Source organism: Ceratotherium simum, chromosome 25 (genome assembly GCF_057802395.1).
Source record: "Ceratotherium simum simum isolate JZ-2026a chromosome 25, ASM5780239v1, whole genome shotgun sequence".
In the NCBI taxonomy this organism is placed as follows: domain Eukaryota; kingdom Metazoa; phylum Chordata; class Mammalia; order Perissodactyla; family Rhinocerotidae; genus Ceratotherium; species Ceratotherium simum.
This window is the reverse complement of record NC_141924.1, coordinates 11,482,065-11,499,923: the sequence shown is the minus strand read 5'-3', so window position 1 is coordinate 11,499,923 and position 17,859 is coordinate 11,482,065. Positions and strand designations below refer to the sequence as shown.

Sequence of the window (17,859 nt, the reverse complement as noted above, 5' to 3'; positions counted from 1 at the left end):
AAGAACTACAAAACAACTCCTGAAACTAATAAGTGATTATAGCAAGGTTGCATGAGACACAATTAATATGCAAAAGTCAATCACTTTCCTATCACCAGAGATGAACAAGTGGAATTTGAAATTTAAAACACAATACAATTTACATTGCACCTACAAATATGAAGTACTTAGGTATAAATCTAACAAAATATGTACGAGATCTATATGAGGAAAACTACAAAACTCAGGTGAAAGAAATCAAAGGAGAACTAAATAAATGGAGAGATCTTTCATGTTCATGGATAAAAAGACTCAATATTGTCATGATGTCAGTTCTTCCCAAATTGATTGATACATTCATTGCAATCCCAACCCAAATCCCAGCAAGTTATTTTGTGGATATTGACAAACCGACTCTAAAGTTTATACGAAGAGGCAAAGGACCAGCATAGCCAACACAATATTGAAGGAGAAGAACAAAGTTGAAGGACTGACAATACTGGATATCAAGACTTTATAAAGCTACAGTAATCAAGACGTGTGGTATTGGCAAAAGAATAGACAAATAGATCAATGGAACAGAATAGAGAGCCCAAAAATAGACTCACATAAACATAGTCAACTGGTCTTTGACAAAGAAACAAAGGTGATACAAAGATAGTCTTTTCCACAAATGGCAGTAGAACAACTGGACATTCACATGCAAAAAAATCAATCTAGACATAGACCTTACACTTTTTACAAAAATTAACTCAAAGTGGATCATAGACCTAAATGTAAAACGCAAAACTACAAAACTCTTGGAAGGTAACATAGGAGAAAACCTAGATTACCTTGGGCATGGTGATGACTTTTTAGATACATCAAAGGCACGATCCATGAAAGAAACAATTGATAAGCTGGACTTCATTAAAATTAAAAACTTCTACTCTGCAAAAGACAAGTCAAGAGAATAAGAAGACAAGTCATAGACCGGGAGAAAATATTTGCAAAAGGCACATCTGATAAAGGACTATTATCCAAAATGTACAAAAAAAACTCTTAAAACTCAACAATAAGAAAACAAACAACATAATTTAAAAATAGGCCAAAGACCCTAACAGACACCTCACCAAAGAAGAGATACAGATGACAAATAAATATATGAAAAGATATTCAATACCATGTCATTAGGGAATTGAAAATTAAAACGAGATATCACTACACACCAGTTAGAATGGCCAAAATCCAGAACACCGAGAACACCAAACGCTGGTAAGAATGTGGAGCAACAGGAACTTTATGATTGCCAAAACTTGGAAGCAACCAAGATGTCCTTCATGGATATGGTGAATGAATAAATAAATAAACTGTGGTACATCCAGACAATGGAATACTATTCAGTGCTAAAAAAATGAGCTATCTAAGCCATGAAAAGACATGGAGGAACCTTAAATGCACACTACTAAGTGTAAGAAACCAATCTGAAAAGGCTACGTATTGTATGATTCCAACTATGCGACACACTGGAAAAGGCAAAACTATGGAGATAGTAAAAAGATCAGTGGTTGCCCGGGGTTACAGGAGAAGGAAGGATGAATAGGCAGAACACAGAGAATTTTTAGGGCAGAAACTATTCTGTATGATACTACAAAGATGGGTACATGTCATTACACATTTGTCCAAAGCCATAAAATGTACCCCACAGAGAGAGAACCCTAATGTAACAAATGTTGTAACAAATGTACCACTGTGGTGATAGGCTGGCGGTTGTGTGTGTGTGGAGACAGGGGGTATGTGGGAACTCTGCACTTTCAGCTCAGTTTTTAGCAGTGAGCCTAAAACTGCTCTAAAAAATAAAGTTTATTAATTAAAAAAAAATCTTTGAGACCTCTATTGTGCAAACGTGCTTTCAAATAACTGGAGGGGCCCCAGGGCCCTTCCTTCCTGGAAGCCTTGCCTCAGCACCCATAACTCACCAGACTGTTGACCAATGGGGTGGGACTCAGGTCTATTTCACCAAGCATCTGGTTCACCTGGTGTATGGAGCCTATAAGGCACGCTGGGAGGTGAGTCTGCTAAGGAAACTTGCTGGGTGGTGATTACACACAGAACAGGATGGGGCTAGCCTGGAGAGGACGGCGGCTTACTCCCTTCCTGTGCTGTCTCTCCACTTAATTATTTTCTTTGCAACCATTCACATTTCTTTTATCTTGTTTTAAATGACTTGCTTTGTAAATTATTTAAAAAGTTAACCATCTTCTAGATATCTTGGGACATATAAAAAGAACCATCCATTATGCTGCCACCCTAACAACTTCTGTTATGATTTGGGGAGATTTCTTTCCAGAATTTTTTACATAAGTAATTTTCTACATAATTATAATCTCAGTGTATGCCTATTTTACTACTCCGACTTCTCATCCACTCATTATTATGATCATTTTCCATACGGCTAAATAATCTTCATAACATTTTAAGTGGCATTATATGAATCCATTTAAAGGATGAAATCTTAATACACTTAACTGTTCCTTGGCTATTGAATATTTAAGTTGTTCACAATTTTTTGCAATTATAAATAATGCTGTGATGCACATAGTCACACAGAGAGCTGTTTCCATATTTTGGATGATTTCTTTAAGAGAGATTTTCAGGTGAGAGATGACGGGGTCAAAAGGTACCTCAACCTCGTTTATCACTGTTGAAATCTCTGCTCAGTTTGATGGCCTCTCTTGTTACCCTCTCTACGTTTGCATTTCTTTCTGTCTCAGCCTCAACAGGTCTAGGATATATCCTTTGTAAAAGCCCCATAATCCTATCACTCCTCACTCCTTCACATAAAGCAAGGTCCACTCTGACTTCCATTACCCTCAAGTGTTCTTACAAATCGGAGGATACTTGACCAATGAAGATGCCAAGGAGGGATATGATGAATCGTAGAAAGTGAGATGGATTAGTCAGGTTGAGACAAGTGTGAGATTAAGTAGGAAAAAGGGAACATCAGAAAAAGACCCAGGAAAGTGAGACCCTGAAGCAGATCCTGATGGGATCACACTTGTGCTCATCTTGAGAAGGGTTTCTGAGAGGCAGGGAAGGCGAGAGGATGCAAGGGGACACATGCAGCATGACTTGAAGGTAAATGAGCTCTTTACAAGATGGAAAGACCTGGGGTTATTTATAACCTGAGAGGATTATTTGCTGGATGAGCTCTACAGTCCTCCAGAGATGGGATTCTGTGGGTCCCTGGGATGCATGTAAGGGTCAGAAATGAGATGAGAATCAGTGAAGGCAGGGCCAGAGAAGTAAGATGCTGGTAAAGCCTGGAGGATGTCAGAAGGGGCAAACTCTGGGCCCAGGCAGAAGCACTGGTGGGTAGAGCCTGGAGGATGCCAGAAGGGGCAAACTCTGGGCCCAGGCAGAAGCGCTGGTGGGTAGAGCCTGGAGGATGCCAGAAGGGGCAAACTCTGGGCCCAGGCAGAAGCGCTGGTGGTGAGAAGAGGTGAGGTCAAGTGCAGGAAAAAAAAAAAAAGTTGGGTCTTAATTAAGCTCACTTGTTTGAGGGTAGAGGGCTGGACTGTGACTTCTTAGTTGCTACCTATAACTATAATTCTTTGGAAGGTAGAAGGGAAAAAAGGAGACAATGAAAAAAAATGAGGTTTTTTTTCTCTTCTTCCCCATTCTTTCAACACATATTTCTAGTACTTCTTCCTTTTGGGTTTTTTCTGATTATCTTAGTAAAACAAACTCACGTCAAACAATCCTTTGCTGTCTCAAATTCTTTTAGAGGATAGGTAAGACTTAAGTAATTGAAAAAGATTAATGAAAGTAGGAGGAATGAGCTAATAAGTAACGAGTGTTATAGACTTGAGCACGGGTTACACCTCTGCAGCAGGCGTATCTGGTCTCAATTATACAGGGCACCACAGAAGGATACAGGGTGGATTATCCTCCATATTCTTCCTCATAGCATTCTTCATTGCGTTCCGTGCAACGACTGAGACAGCCAGGTGCTCATCTACTGGCACCAGTGGCAAGGCGGTGACATTGATAATATCCATCTTCCTGAAAAAAGCCATTGTCCAGTTTCTTGTAAACTGATGAACAGTAAGTTTCCACTTTTAAGAGCCTCTCATTTCTCACTCTGATCTTGTTCTCTGTTCAACCAGTCTCCTGGAAATCACAAATAGTATAGAACCATCTTAGAAAACACAACCATGCTCATCTGGTAAGCAGGGCTGATGGCGAGGCACATGTTGCACGCAAGATGGGGAATAAGAAGCCCATTCTTAACAGGATCTCAAGGCGTATATACTTTTTCTTTCTACCCCTGATGAAAACTGTTCTAATTTTAAAAGTAAGGAGACTAGAATGCTGGAAAGCCCAGTGCTCCAGACCACCCGGCAAGCCAATTTCCAAATTAGAAATGAAATCAAATCTCTTTGTCTCTCTGAGCCTCACCTGGAAAGTCAGATTTGAATTAGGTTCCGAAGACCCTTTTCAGCTCTCAGATGCTATGATTTTATGATACAGGTCCATCTCCTCAGCATGAGGCTCCTGATTACCTGAGGCTTTCTGCTCCCTCTCAGAAAACTGGCCCCATCACTACTCTTCCTCCTGGATTTGGAACACTCTGGCCAGGCTGCTCTCCTGGGTCCCTGCTTACTGGCCAGGAGTTCATCACTATTGTTTGCAAGTCCTCCATGTCCAGAGCCTGGTGGTATAGGTCTGGTTATAATGAAGTAAAAGACTGAGATCTGCCCTCAAGAAGCTCATACAGAGCCAGTCCTGATGTCCTAGTGGTTAAAGTTTGGCACACTCCGCTTCGGTGGCCTAGGCCTGGTTCCCAGGCACGGAACCACACCACTCATCTGTCAGTAGCTATGCTGTGGTGGTGGCTCACATAGAAGAACTAGAAGGACCTACAACTAGAATATACAACTAAATATGTTTTGAGGAGGAAAAAAAAAAGAGAGAGAAGAAGATTGGCAACTGATGTTAGCTCAGGGCGACTCTTTCCCATCCCTCCCCCCCCAAAAAAGCTCATTCCTAATGGAAGGAGAGAGAAAAGGTAGAGTTTGGTGGAAAAAATTAACCCAGCTGCCTTTTCACAAGCCTCCTTTCCTGTCCTTAGGTTCAGCCTTCTGCTCTGACCATTTCTCCCCAGCTGTGCATCCTATATGCCTGCCCCACTGAACTTCTTCCTGGTCCCTGCCATGCTGTGATTTGTGCCTCTATGCCTTTGCACATGTTGTTCCCTCGATTCAATGCTCAGCCTAGGTGATATATTTTTTGAAAAACCTTCTTGAATTGCTGCAGGTCACTAGTACCACCCCTCCTCCATGAAGCCCAGGATTCTGTTTTCACCCCTCTCTTACAGCACTTATGGCATGCAACTGGAATTATTTGTTTCTACATCTTTATCCATTAGGCAAATTACTCCCTGGGGATTAGGTTCACGCAATATTTGATTCCATCTTAGACTCACTCGCCACACTTCTTTCTAGCCCAAAGGCCCTCCATTTTGGACTGTCCCAAGTCAGCTGGATTGTAGCAAAGGCTGGCCCAGGCCCAGGCCAATACTATTTCCTCCCTCCCGCTCCTGGTCTTTAGTCATACAGGCAAGGGGAAGAGGGTAAAGAGGAGGCAGGCGCATTTTAGGGCTTCTCACTTTCCTCCCACCCACTCCCCAGCGTGACCAGAAAACTACCACATGTTCTCTGAAAAGCCAGGCTTAGAGTGACACTGTCAAGAAGCCTCTTGCTTTAGCTTAACATTATTATTCATGCCTAATGGGAGAATTGAATAGTATGCTTCTTAAGAGAAATGTTTAAAATATACACTCTGTTCCCTTCTGAATTTTTCATCATACCATTTTAGCATAAGTATGCTCTGAAACATGCTAAGTTTTTACTGTCACTAAAAGGAGGGGGAAGAAAACTAACTTCACTGAATATCTACACCCTGCCCAGCACTGTGCTATGTGCTGGGGGCAGATGAGTGGAAGAGGAAAGAACGTTCTGCCCTCAAGGAGCACACAGTCTGGCAACCGAGATTTGAATGTCCCCTGTTTCAAGTTAACATGTTTTAACTGAAACATGTTAAACAAGTTAAAACAATGCTGACTTTGGAGTCAGACAGATTTTGGTTGAGGTTAACCTTCAGTCATTCAATGACTGTTTACTGAGTGCCTAAAACAAGCCAGCAGTGCTCCTACTGGGGATAGGAGGGTGAGCTAGACCAGACTTGATTCCTGCCCTAATGGAGCTTACATCTACTAGGGGAGATCTGCCATAATCAAACAATTCTAAAAATAATTGTGAATTATAACTGTGACCACTGCTTTGAAGGGAGGTACACAGTGCTGAGACAGCATAACAGTGACCTGGTCAACATGGTCAAGGCTTGACGGAAGATTAGGAGTTAATTAGATAAAGGGGCAGGGAAAATACCACCCAAGCAGAGGGGAGCAAGGTAGAAAGGTAGGAAAAGGCTAGACCTGTGCATCACAGTAGCCACTGGCCACATGTGACAACCGAGTCCTTGGTATCTGGTTAGTGTCACTGAAGAACTAAAATTTTAATTTTAATTAATTTAAATTTTAAAACTGAAGCAGTATAAATTTAAATATATTGATTATATGTTGAAATAATAATATTTGAGACATGAGTTAAATAAAATATTGTTCAAATTAATATCACCTCATTTGTTTTACTTTTTAGAATATGACTACTAGAAAATTCTAAATTACATATGTGGCCCACATTGTTTCCATAGGACAGTGCTGGGCTAGACTGTGCAGACTTTGGTTCTAGGACGTGAAACCCTCCGCTTTTAAGTGCAGTGAGGTGTAGTTGGTAGAAAATTGGACTTGGAGCCAGAGACCCATGGGTCCTGCCCCTCACTGGATGGATGACCTGGTGCACCCATAGGCACTCAGTAAATATCCCTTGAATGGCCCTGAGTGTCTTCATTTATCAAATGGAACCAATAACACACACAGTTAGCACTTTAGGAGATCTAGAGTTAATTCTCGAGTAGTTCTCTGCCCCTTGCTCACTGTGCAACCTTGAAGCGGTCCCTGGGCCTGTTTCCCCTCCTTGTCGAAGCAGATGAAAGTTGGGGCGTGGAAAGGGGGCAAGCCTGCGGAGGCGGGCAGGGCCGATCACCGTCCGTCTGTCCGTCTTACCTGAAGACATCGGCGGAATCCGACGAAGTCGGAGTCGGTTCCGCCACGGGTCCCTCAGGGGACCCTGCAAAATTCTGGCTGGGACACCCGGCACCCGTTGCCCCCACATCCACGTAAGGGGTGCCCTTTGCTTTGTGGCCGGGGAGGTGGCAGAGGAGGAGGGACGTCGGGGAGAGGCCCATTTTGCTACTGTGAGTCCCCGTGTACGCGCAGCCACCACTTTCCCCCAACAATGGAACCGTCGCCAGCAGCGGCGTCCGCGGGTCGCCGTTACCATGGCGACGGCCCCCCAGGCCGGGGAGACCAGACTAATGGGTGTGTGGGGAAGGTGGGTTTAGCTCGTCGTCCTAGCGTGTAGCCTGGGGCGTGTACATGACCCCAGAAGACAGTCCCTTTGTGGAGTCCATCTAACACATCGAGGGCCGTCCTCAAGCATCTCTGGAGCTTCGCGTGGGCTCGCGTTGAGGACCCAGCTGCTCCGGGCCCCCCGCCCGTCTCGGTGGTAGAGTCCGGGGCGGGGCTGCGCGTGCGCGCGGAGTGCGGGTGGGGGGCGGTGGAGCGTCCTGTGAGCCGTGGTCGCAGTGGGTGACGCGGCCTCGGGTGGGCCGCTTCTGGAGGTGTCGGGGTGCGATTGGACCCCGGGCTCCGGGGTTGGTCAGGTACGTCTGCGAGCCCAGCGTTCCTCCAGGGCCCGACGAGGGGTGGGACGCCCGGCGTTAGCCAGGGACCCGGGGCCTCCCCGCAGTTGCAGCGGCCGAGGGCGGGGGCGCGGATGCTGGGTTCGCGCCAGGCCGTCACTGCCCTTCTCGAAGCTTGTGTCCTCAACTGTAAATCGGCGTAGTAGTTCCTCCCCGTAACTAGGCTTGAGGGTGATTAAATGAGGGCGTGCGAGTGGACGTTTGTCACTACCGTTAGTTGAGTCCAACAGCCCTGGGTGGCCGGGTCCTTGCGCGGCATGTGCTTGACTGGCCCTGGACTCGCTGGGGGACGTGTATCTCTTTGAGAATCCGCTGAAAGCCGAAGACTGCGCTCTCATCTTCTTGTTAGATTAAAATCAGATAATGTATTTCATGGCCCATTGCAAACTGTAAAGCAGAATGTGTGGGAGGTCTTTTCAGGTCAGTCCATATACAGCTGTCTCATTGTCTGGCACTCTAGTATTCCGTTATGAGACTGTGCCACAATGTATTTGGCTACACCAACCATTGGTAGACAATTTAGATTGTTTCATTATTTTTCACTGTTACCAACAATAGAGAAAATTTGTGTGACCATGTCCAAGTCTTTCTGGAGGATAAATTTTTAGAAGTAGATTTGCTGGCCAAAAAGTATGCACATTTATAATTTTACTAGGTTTTGCCTAATTGCCCTTGAAATAATTATAGCATCTTATGTTTCCACCAAGAGTAAATGAAAGTGTCCTTTACTCCACACCCTCACCAGTATTGGATATTATTCATCTTTTAAATTTTACCAATGTGATGGATGAAAATGCTTCTTTCTGTGATGTACCGCACAACTTATTAATACAAGGATAATTTGATATATACCTTTAGCCAACTGATCATGGCTGTGGACCTTGGGAAAATTGGTTAACTTCTCTGAGCCCTAGTTTTCTCATCTCTGATATGGATGGGACAATCCCTACCTAGTGGGGTTGCTGCAAGGAATAAAAGAAATATATGCGGCATGCCCAGCATTGGGCCCAACCCATAGTGGAAACACAGGAAGTGATGTTAGTTTTTGTTACTGTGCCCTTTTGGTTTTTTTGAGTTAAAATCTTTCTTCTTGGATGTTCCCGTTTTGTTCTTGTTCTGCCCTCTACAGACTTAAGATTGTCGTCCCTCTTCTACCCTTTTTCTTTTTTCCAGCAGAAACAATGCCAGGGCCTTCCACTGTGTTTTGGATGACATGCTAGGACAGCTTCAAACTCCCTCAGCATCTTGGTCCCCAGCGCTGTCCTGTCCGCCACCAAGCTGGAATCACTCTGGTTTGTCCAAGTACTAAAGTGTTGTGCCCAGGCCCAAATGCCATCCCCTAGGTTGTTGGTCTACTGCTGTTTTCAATTACAAACACACACCTAGCCATAAAACTCTCATGAGCACACACCCATAAATATCTTCATATTTACTTATTTATAAATCATATATACATCTGTATTGTATATCGTAAAACCTCCAAAGAAGCTTCTAAACTTTTTTTTTAAAAAGTATTTCAGATGCCATTCTTTTTTTTTTTTAAAGATTTTATTTATTTATTTATTTTCCCCCAAAGCCCCAGCAGACAGCTGTATGTCATAGCTGCACATCCTTCCAGTTGCTGTATGTGGGACACGGCCTCAGCATGGCCGGAGAAGCAGTGCGTTGGTGCGCGCCCAGGATCCGAACCCAGGCTGTCAACAGCGGAGTGCGCACACTCAACCGCCAAGCCACGGGGCCGGCCCATAAACTTTTATCATTAATTTTAGTGATATTAATTTCTACATCACTGAAAACAGCACAGTTCTTCTTCATGTTCTCATTGAATACACGTCTTGCTAACTGTGATGGATTCATACTATGAATTCTCTTTTAATGATAGTTGATATAAAACCTTGTTTCATAGTGTTGAGAAGCTCCCTCTTTTTTGGGCCAACTTCTTGTCAGATACAGTGAACTCACTGCTGTTTTCATCTCATCACGTAGTGAAGGAAGATTTTAGACCCAGGAGTAGGAAAAGCGAGAGCTCTGCTTCTTCCTTTTTGCTCAGTTGTGCTTTCGTTATTGTTACTTTCAGTCTACAGTTTCTTAGAAGGAATCTTTTTAAGCTACTTGTGTGTTGTAAGTTAAAATTGGGTAATATATGGGAAGAAATGAACCTTGACCCTCGTCTCACACCATATTCAAAAATTAATTCCAGAGGAATCGTAGTCCTAAATATGAAAGCTAAAACAATAAAATTTCCAGAAGTTAATATATGAAAATATTATGACCTTGGAGTAGGCAAAAATTTTTTAAATAGGACACAAAAACAGTAATCATTAAAAAAAAAATTTGATGTCAAATTCCATTAAAATTAAGAACTTCTCTAATCAAAAAGAAACCAATAAGAAAGCAAAAAGGCAAGTTCCAGACTGGGAGAAGATATTTTCAGTATTTTCTATATATAAAACAAAGGACTTGTATTCAGCGTATATAAAGAACCCTTACAAACCCTTAAAAAAAAAGATGGACGGGGGCTGGCCCCATGACTAAGTGGTTAAAGTTCTGCACGCTCCGCTTCGGCGGCCCAGGTTCGTGGGTTCAGATCCCAGGTGCGGACCTACACCACTCGTCACCCATGCTGTGGTAGTGTCCCACATACAAAATAGAGGAAGACTGGCACAGATGTTAGCTCAGGGCAAATCTTCCTAGTGAAAAAAAAAAAGATGGACAACCCGGTAGAAAAATGGCAAAAGACTTGAACAAGCATGTCACAAAAGAAGGTATCCAGATGTCCAATGAGTATATGAAAAGGTACTTAATTTAATTAGTTACTGGGGAAAAGCAAATTAAACACACAAGGCAATACCACTACATACCTACCAGAATGGATAAAATGAAAGAGATAGGAAATGCCAAATGTTCACGAGGATCTCTCGTACACTGTTGGTAGGAGTATAGATTGGTACAACCACTCTGGAAAATCATTTGGCAGTATTTACTAAAGCTGAATTTATGAATGCTTTATGACTCAACAATTCCACCCTAGGTATAGAAGCAGAGAAGTATACTTATGTGTATAGAAGTACACGTCCAGGCATGTTCTCAGCAGCACTATTTTGAATAGACAAAAACTGGAAACAGCCAAAACATCTACTTCATGCTGTAGAATATTTTACTGCAGTGTGAACAAACAAATTACAACTACATACAACGACAGATAAATCTCACAAACATGATATTGAGCAAAAAAACAGACACAAAAGAGGATATAATGTATGAGTTCATGGATATAAGGCTGTTGGGCGAGGCTTGTGGGGTGATGAAATGTTCTGTATCCTGATCTGGAGGGTGGCTACACAGGTCTGTGTGTGTGTGGTAAAAACTCATGAAGCCATACACTTATGATTTGTATACTTTTCTATGTTTGTGTTATACATAAATATACAAAAAAATTTACTTCTCCTCCCTCCGTCGCCCAAAAAAAAGGGCAGTGTCAGTAAATCTACTTAAGTGGACCCGTGTGAGTTGCAATAGGTTGCATAACGCTGAAAGCAAAGTATGGCTGCCATTGTCAGCTCTGCCATGTTGTGGGCCACCTCCTTCCTCCGAATACCTCACTTGCCATACAGGACAGGTGCCCTTCTGACATGTGGACTGAGGCACTATTATCAATCCAAAGGTGCAGTATAAGTATAGCTTCATTTGTTTACGACAGAGAAGATGCAGAGGCTCTTGCCCCAGGTGTGAGTCTTACCCGTGTACAGGAATACGTCAGGATTGCATTCCTTCTCTAGACTGTAAGTCTGGTGATGCTGACTTGTGACAAAACTTAAGACAGGCAAGTTAGGCACTTGCCTGTGGTTAACATAAACTATAGAGCCACAGAGCCCTGCATTTAAATACTATCTTCTACTTAAGACCTTAGTCTTTCTAAACCTCATCTGTCAAATGGGGATAATAAGAGGAGCTAATCCAAGGGTGGTTGGGAGGGTTATGAGATATTGCATGCAAAGGTGTTAGCATACTGCCTGATACATAGTGAGCATTATTGATTATAATAATAGTGAGCATGGGAGCTCTTACCAGGACTGCTAACAGCCACATGAAAAGATGTGTGTTTTCATGATTACAGGACAGTGGCATAAGGTCACTGACCCAACTGTTTGTACCCTTGACTTTTTCTGGCCCTAGGAGGAGGGAGCATTGACCTTTCCTTCATCAGACCAAAGATGCCTCTCTTTGGGAATACATTCAGTCCAAAGAAGACACCCCCTCGGAAGTCTGCTTCTCTCTCCAACCTGCATAATGTGAGTGTCTGTGCTGGGCTCAGCCTGGTGTGCAGGGGGACTGGAGCATCAAGCTGGGTCTCTTATGGAAAGTGTGGTCCTCCAGAGGCATCCTCGTAGGAGGGCATCCTTTTAATTCATATTATTGCTATTGCTAAAGACGTTTTTTAACTCCTATTTGGGAATTATTGTTAGAGCTTATTCAAGAACCTAATAAGACAGTTGATCTCATTATGGTTTTTGGCTCCAAATGTTATTATCCAATTTGACTTCCCTTTATTCCCATGACTTGGCCAGGAATGAATTTTAGTCATGTCTAAGAATCAAATTCATTCTCAAAGGATGATGTTTTGCCACCATTAATGGCATTCAGAAGGATATGTCATGGCTCCAAAGGCAGTTTCCAAGCTCCTTGAAGGCAGAGCTGGTTGCATTCATTTCTGAATACCCAGTACTGGCCCTGACACAGGGTGGGTGCTCAGTGAGTTGTAGAAACGTTGGGAAACACATTAAAGAACAGTTACCACTACTAATTGGGCGTTAGCATTTTATGCTTTTTCCATGACATCTATAACTCCATAGTAAGCAAATGATAACTTAGAGGCTTATTACATTTAAAAAGGATTTTTCACTTTATTAAAAATTTACAGTAGGATTTTTTTAAACTGTTAAGTGCCCAGTAGGTGTAAAATAATTCGGTTTACAAATTTCAGCATATATAGCTTTCCTGGAAAACATCTATTGTATAAAGTGGTACATTTCTTCTCTCTTATAGTTTAAAAGTTTTTGTTGTACCTTGTTTGATTTTGTGACTTTTTAAAAAAGTATTAAGTGTGCCAGGTAATAATTAGAGAAAAGGAATGAGTTGTTGGGGTTATATAGTGAGTGGAAGAGGTGCTGGGTCCAGCGCCTGTGTACTTTGGCCTCCTGAAGCTGGCATGCAGTGTCTCACCTGCAGCTGGATCGGTCGACCCGGGAGGTGGAGCTGGGCCTTGACTATGGAACCCCCACTATGAACCTGGCGGGGCAAAGCCTGAAGTTTGAAAATGGCCAGTGGATAGCAGGTGGGCTTATTTCCTGCCATTTTGTCCAAGATTGTAGAAGGAAACCCCCCTTGTGACTGGTGGCTCTGCCCTTCCCCCAGAGACTGGGATTAGTGGAGGTGTGGACCGGAGGGAGGCTCAGCGCCTCCGGAGGCGGAACCAGCAGTTAGAGGAGGAGAACAATCTCTTGCGGCTGAAAGTGGACATCCTGCTGGACATGGTGAGCCAGGCAATGGGATGGGATGCCTGGGCTTTCCTTTTGGGGGGCTCCACCTCGAGTCATTGCAGCCAGCTGATACCTCGAGTGCCAGTTTGCCCAGGTAAGTTGCTTTGAATCCAAAGATACAAAGCAGACCCAGTCCCTACCCTCAAGGGCTCCCAGTCTAGCGGGGAGATGGACAGTAAACATAATGACAGTGCCTCGTCTAAGAGTAACAGTTAGTCTGTACGGGGCCTGGCGTCAGCACGTGAGAGAGAGAAAGTAATTCTCTCGAGTGAGGAGGGCATCACAGAGGAAGGGAAGTTTGAGCTGAATGTGGAAGGATAAAGGGAGGAATGGAGATTGGGCTGAAGGCATTCCAGGAAGAAGGATAGTCTGCTCGTGGCTTGGAGGTGTCTCATACTAAGTAGGCATTAGTCAGTGCCCGGACCTGCTGAGGGGCACACTCTGCCTTGGCATCGGTTTCTTGTGGCTGTTAAAAACCCACCTGTTGGGGCCGGCCCAGTGGCTAGCAGTTAAGTTTGCGTGTTCCACTTCGACAGCCTGGGGTTCACTGGTTTGGATCCTGGGAGCGGACCTACTCACTGCTCATCAGGCCATGCTGAGGCGGTGTCCCACATAGAAGAACTAGAAGTACCTACTAGGATATACAACTATGTACTGGGGCTTTGGGGAGAAAAAAGAAAAAGAGGAAGATTGGCAACAGATGTTAGCTCAGGGCCAGTCTTCCTCAAGAGAAATTAAGTAAATAAATAAAATAAATCCTTAAAAAAAAACCCACCTGTTGGGCCTAGAGATGTGGGTGAAGATTGATTGAGAGGCAGGAGAGCATACACAGGAGTGGTGAAGAGCATCTGTTCTGGAGCTAAACTGCCTGCTTCCTTGCCCAGCTCCACCACTGGCTGTGTGACTTTAGGCAAGTTACGTAACTGCTCTGTGTGGAGAAACTTAGTTTCTTCAGCAATAAAATGGGCATGATAATAGGATCTACCTCGTAGTGAGTTAATAATACAAATATTGCTTAGGAAGTGTAGCTCATTTCACAGTGAGCTCACCTCTGCTTTAGAGAATTTCTCTCTCTGTCCCTGTCTTGAGTGTCTTCCACCTGCTACTCTAAAGTCCACTGAAAGATCCTGATAGGGAAAGGGGCATTCTCTTTCAAGCCTTTTTTCCCCAGTCACCATCATTTGAGCTCAGAAGCAACTCAGACCCTAATCCTTTAGCCTTAGAATCACCAAGATCTGGGGCTGGCCCTGTGGCTTAGCAGTTAAGTGCACGTGCTCCGCTACTGGCGGCCCAGGTTCAGATCCTGGGCGCGCACCAATGCACCACTTGTCTAGCCATGCTGAGGTGGCGTCCCACATACAGCAACTAGAAGAATGTGCAACTATGATATACAACTATCTACTGGGGCTTTGGGAAGAAAAAGGGAAAAAAAGGAGGAGGATTGGCAATAGATGTTAGCTCAGGGCCGGTCTTCCTCAGCAAAAAGAGGAGGATTGGCATGGATGTTAGCTCAGGGCTGATCTTCCTCACAGAAAAAAAAAAAATCACCAAGATCTGCCTCTTTCATCCCCTAAGCCTAAGGCCTGCTGTCCTAACACAGTGAGTGCCATGCAATCCTAGGAGATCAAAAATGTTGATAGAGTGGACTGTGAATGTTCTTCAGGTATCTGAGACCCTGGGTCGTCAGGTGGTGACATTCTGCCCGGTTACAAAGGGGTTCCCATCGTGGAGGCCGGCTGTGTTAGAGAGATGCCAGGGGGCCTTTCCCCAGGTGCAGGGCTGGCCTTGCAAACCTAAAATAGAGCCCGGAAATGTCCTTCTTTATAATGCTCTGCTGCTTCACTTTCAGCTCTCTGAGACCACTGCTGAATCCCACTTAATGGAGAAGGAATTGGATGAATTGAAGAGTGTCAGCCGGAGGAGAAAATGAAGACCCCAAAGACATTAGTTAGAAGAATAGGGAGAAACCCATTGATCAGAGAAGTAGGATGTGGCTGAGGGTTTTCTTTAGCCACTAGTGGATTAGGTCCTGGGAGAGAGTATCATATAATGGGGCTAAAAGGCACTGGCACCCTTGGGTTGGCAATAGGAAGGTGACAACATAATGGAGGACACCAGGATTCCAGGCCAGGGGGTATGTGGGAATGTACTCTGGCTGCACGGCACAGGGAGGCCAGTCTGTAAACCAGGTCTCAGGGAGGTCTGGGGTGATGGTAAGACTTTGGGTGCTCTCCAGTCACTCAACATACAAATGCATGTGTCCCAGCTTCCCCCTCATTGGACAGACACTGTTGGGAGAAGCAGCTGGAGTTCATCATCTCGTTCCCTCACGTTGGTGTTTGGAGTGTGGCTCCAGTTCTAAAGAGCCCGGCATGAGGGGGTCTCAGACAAGCAGCTCTCCTGGTTCTCTGCCCTCAGTCCACTCTCTCTGTCCTTTAAAGAATACTCGTTCCCCAAATCATGACCTCGTCAGGCTTCAGCTTCTCAGCAGCAAGCACCAGCCTTCCACGGCAACACTGTATTTTTGTGCTACTTTCCTGTTTACACTACTTTTTAAAATTAAATGTTGTTAATCATCTCTCTGTGGCCAAAGTGACTGAGAAAAGAAGCAGCAGCTCTTGAAGAAGTAAATGGAGCCCGGAGTCTAAGCTTTTGTTGCTCCATCCCAAGGCAGAATTTTTAGGTTGTGGGGAAATGTCACCATTGCCGGAGAAACATTCCAGCTTCCCGAGCTGGGGGGGAAGGCTGACCTGGAACAGAAACAGTCTCTCTGCCCAAACTCCCCTGCCCTCCTCCTTTGGGGAGTTGGGACTAGCCTGGACCCGGCAGGGACCCAGTGGTTGGGCTAGGGGCTGGATTCCTAGAATGGGAATTTGTGCCTGAGTCAGTGTGAGCCGAGCTACTCTGGCTGGAGGAGGGAGCCAGCCAAAGTCAGTAAGAGGGAATCCAGCTCCAAAAGTCAAGGGGGAGGGCTTGACCTCTGCGGGTGGGGACATGGAGCCCAGGGCTTTAGACCGGGGATGGCTCCTGTGGTCAGCAGCGTCTGAACTCCTGTTACATGCCTGGGATGGGGCTCAGGATGTTGCACACATGCTCATTTCCTCCTGAGCTCAGCCTACGGAGCAGGGACTGTCAGCATGTCTGCCTGTAAAGAAGGAACCAAACTCCAGGAGGTTCAGAAACTGTCTAGGGTCATACAGTAGAAGTGTGGGAGGCTGTTGATTCCCAGCCCACGGTGAAAGAGGAGCTGGGTGGGGGACTGCCTCGAATGGAGGCTGCTGTTTGTAGTTCATCCTTAGGACCAGCTCTTAGGGGGGTTGGATAGAAACAGCTCCAGCCCATAACCTTACTTTCTGATATAGGAGAGAATGATTCAGAAGAAATTGGAGAGGGATGCAAATATACACAGGATGTCAATCTTCAGGTGCAGACAAGAGGAGCAATGAGAGTTGGCTTGTTCCTAGACCAGTGTCATTAGCAACCATTCACTGAGCACCCTTGACGCCAGGCACCTATTTCTAATTCTCAGGAGAATTCTTCAAGTTTGTTATCATCATCCCCTGCTTTTAGATGAAGAAAGGAGCCTAGCAGGGTGACACAGCTGGAAGGGATGGAACCAGGACTGAAACCTTGGGAATCCTGAGGGGCAGGTTTGGTTGTTACAATGACGTGTGTCCCCCTCCATACCACCATTGGCACCTGCGGGGCTGGAGCCAGTATATGGGACAGTTCTGCAGTGAAGAAGGACTTTTATTTTGAATGATAAGAGAAGCAAGCCATTGGTGAGTTTGAGCAGAGGAATGCTATATAGATTGACTTGTTTTGTAAAAGATCCCCCTGGCTTCCCTGTGGTGAGAAGAGACTGAAGGGGGCAAAGCTGGGACCAGGGAGGTGGCAGTAGAGGTGAAGTGGTCAGATTCTAGACGTGAGTTGAAGGTGCAGCCCACCAGTGTCTGCTGATGGATGTGGAGTGTGAGCCGAGTCAAGGATAATCCTATTAATGAAAGTATAAAGAAAAGGGGAAAAGTCACCTATATCTCACCACCCTAAGCCTTGTTTTTTTCCCACTGAGATGCTTTATACTTTCAAGATCTTACCTTGTAGTCAGATACATCCTTCAGGTTCTGGCTAAAATGCTTCCTTCTCAAAGCCTTTATTAACCAAATCTATTACTTATGAGGCAGCCAAGTAAATAGTGCTCTCTACTTGACAGTTATCATCCCTTGTAATCGCTGCAGCGATTTTGTGAATGTCTGTGCTGAGTGTCAGATGAGGGAAGAACTGTTACTGAAGAGCTGAGACAGAGAGTTCTGTGGATGTGAGGGAGTGAGTGCAGGATTAGAGGCAATAATCAGAGGAAATTTTACAGTTTGGGGCCTAGCAAGGGGAGCCATATGCACAATTGTACACATATGGGCTAAGGTGCACAGTATGTTTTATGGGAGGGGGAGCTTATAGCTTTTTTAAGATTCTC

General features: G+C 44.6%; 2 protein-coding genes across 5 annotated transcripts in view; one reads left to right on the top strand and one right to left on the bottom strand.

Annotated features, from left to right (window-relative positions):
• FAM227A (family with sequence similarity 227 member A) overlaps window positions 1-7,360 on the bottom strand; it is a 72,209-nt gene extending 64,849 nt beyond the window's left edge. The window contains exons 1-3 of the mRNA XM_014793212.2: window positions 7,148-7,360; window positions 3,896-4,131; window positions 1,938-2,020 (exon numbers count right to left, since the gene is read on the bottom strand). Coding sequence (XP_014648698.2) covers window positions 1,938-2,020; window positions 3,896-4,037 — 225 coding nt within the window. The 5' untranslated portion in view covers window positions 4,038-4,131; window positions 7,148-7,360. The remainder of the gene's footprint in view (window positions 1-1,937; window positions 2,021-3,895; window positions 4,132-7,147) is intronic.
• A 341-nt stretch (window positions 7,361-7,701) lies between these two features.
• CBY1 (chibby 1, beta catenin antagonist) lies at window positions 7,702-15,963 on the top strand. 4 transcript variants are annotated; one of them, XM_087448917.1, is made up of 6 exons: window positions 7,702-7,806; window positions 9,022-9,137; window positions 12,022-12,137; window positions 13,075-13,180; window positions 13,261-13,479; window positions 15,235-15,963. In XM_087448917.1, exons 2-6 carry the CDS (start codon window positions 9,059-9,061, stop codon window positions 15,240-15,242), a joined length of 528 nt encoding a protein of 175 aa, XP_087305043.1. In that variant the 5' UTR covers window positions 7,702-7,806; window positions 9,022-9,058; the 3' UTR covers window positions 15,243-15,963. The 4 variants fall into 4 exon arrangements, with proteins under 4 accessions (XP_087305043.1, XP_087305044.1, XP_087305042.1 ...); XM_087448918.1 differs by having other exon boundaries at window positions 9,019-9,137; window positions 13,261-13,379; XM_087448916.1 differs by having other exon boundaries at window positions 9,019-9,137.
• Window positions 15,964-17,859: the final 1,896 nt, after the last annotated feature.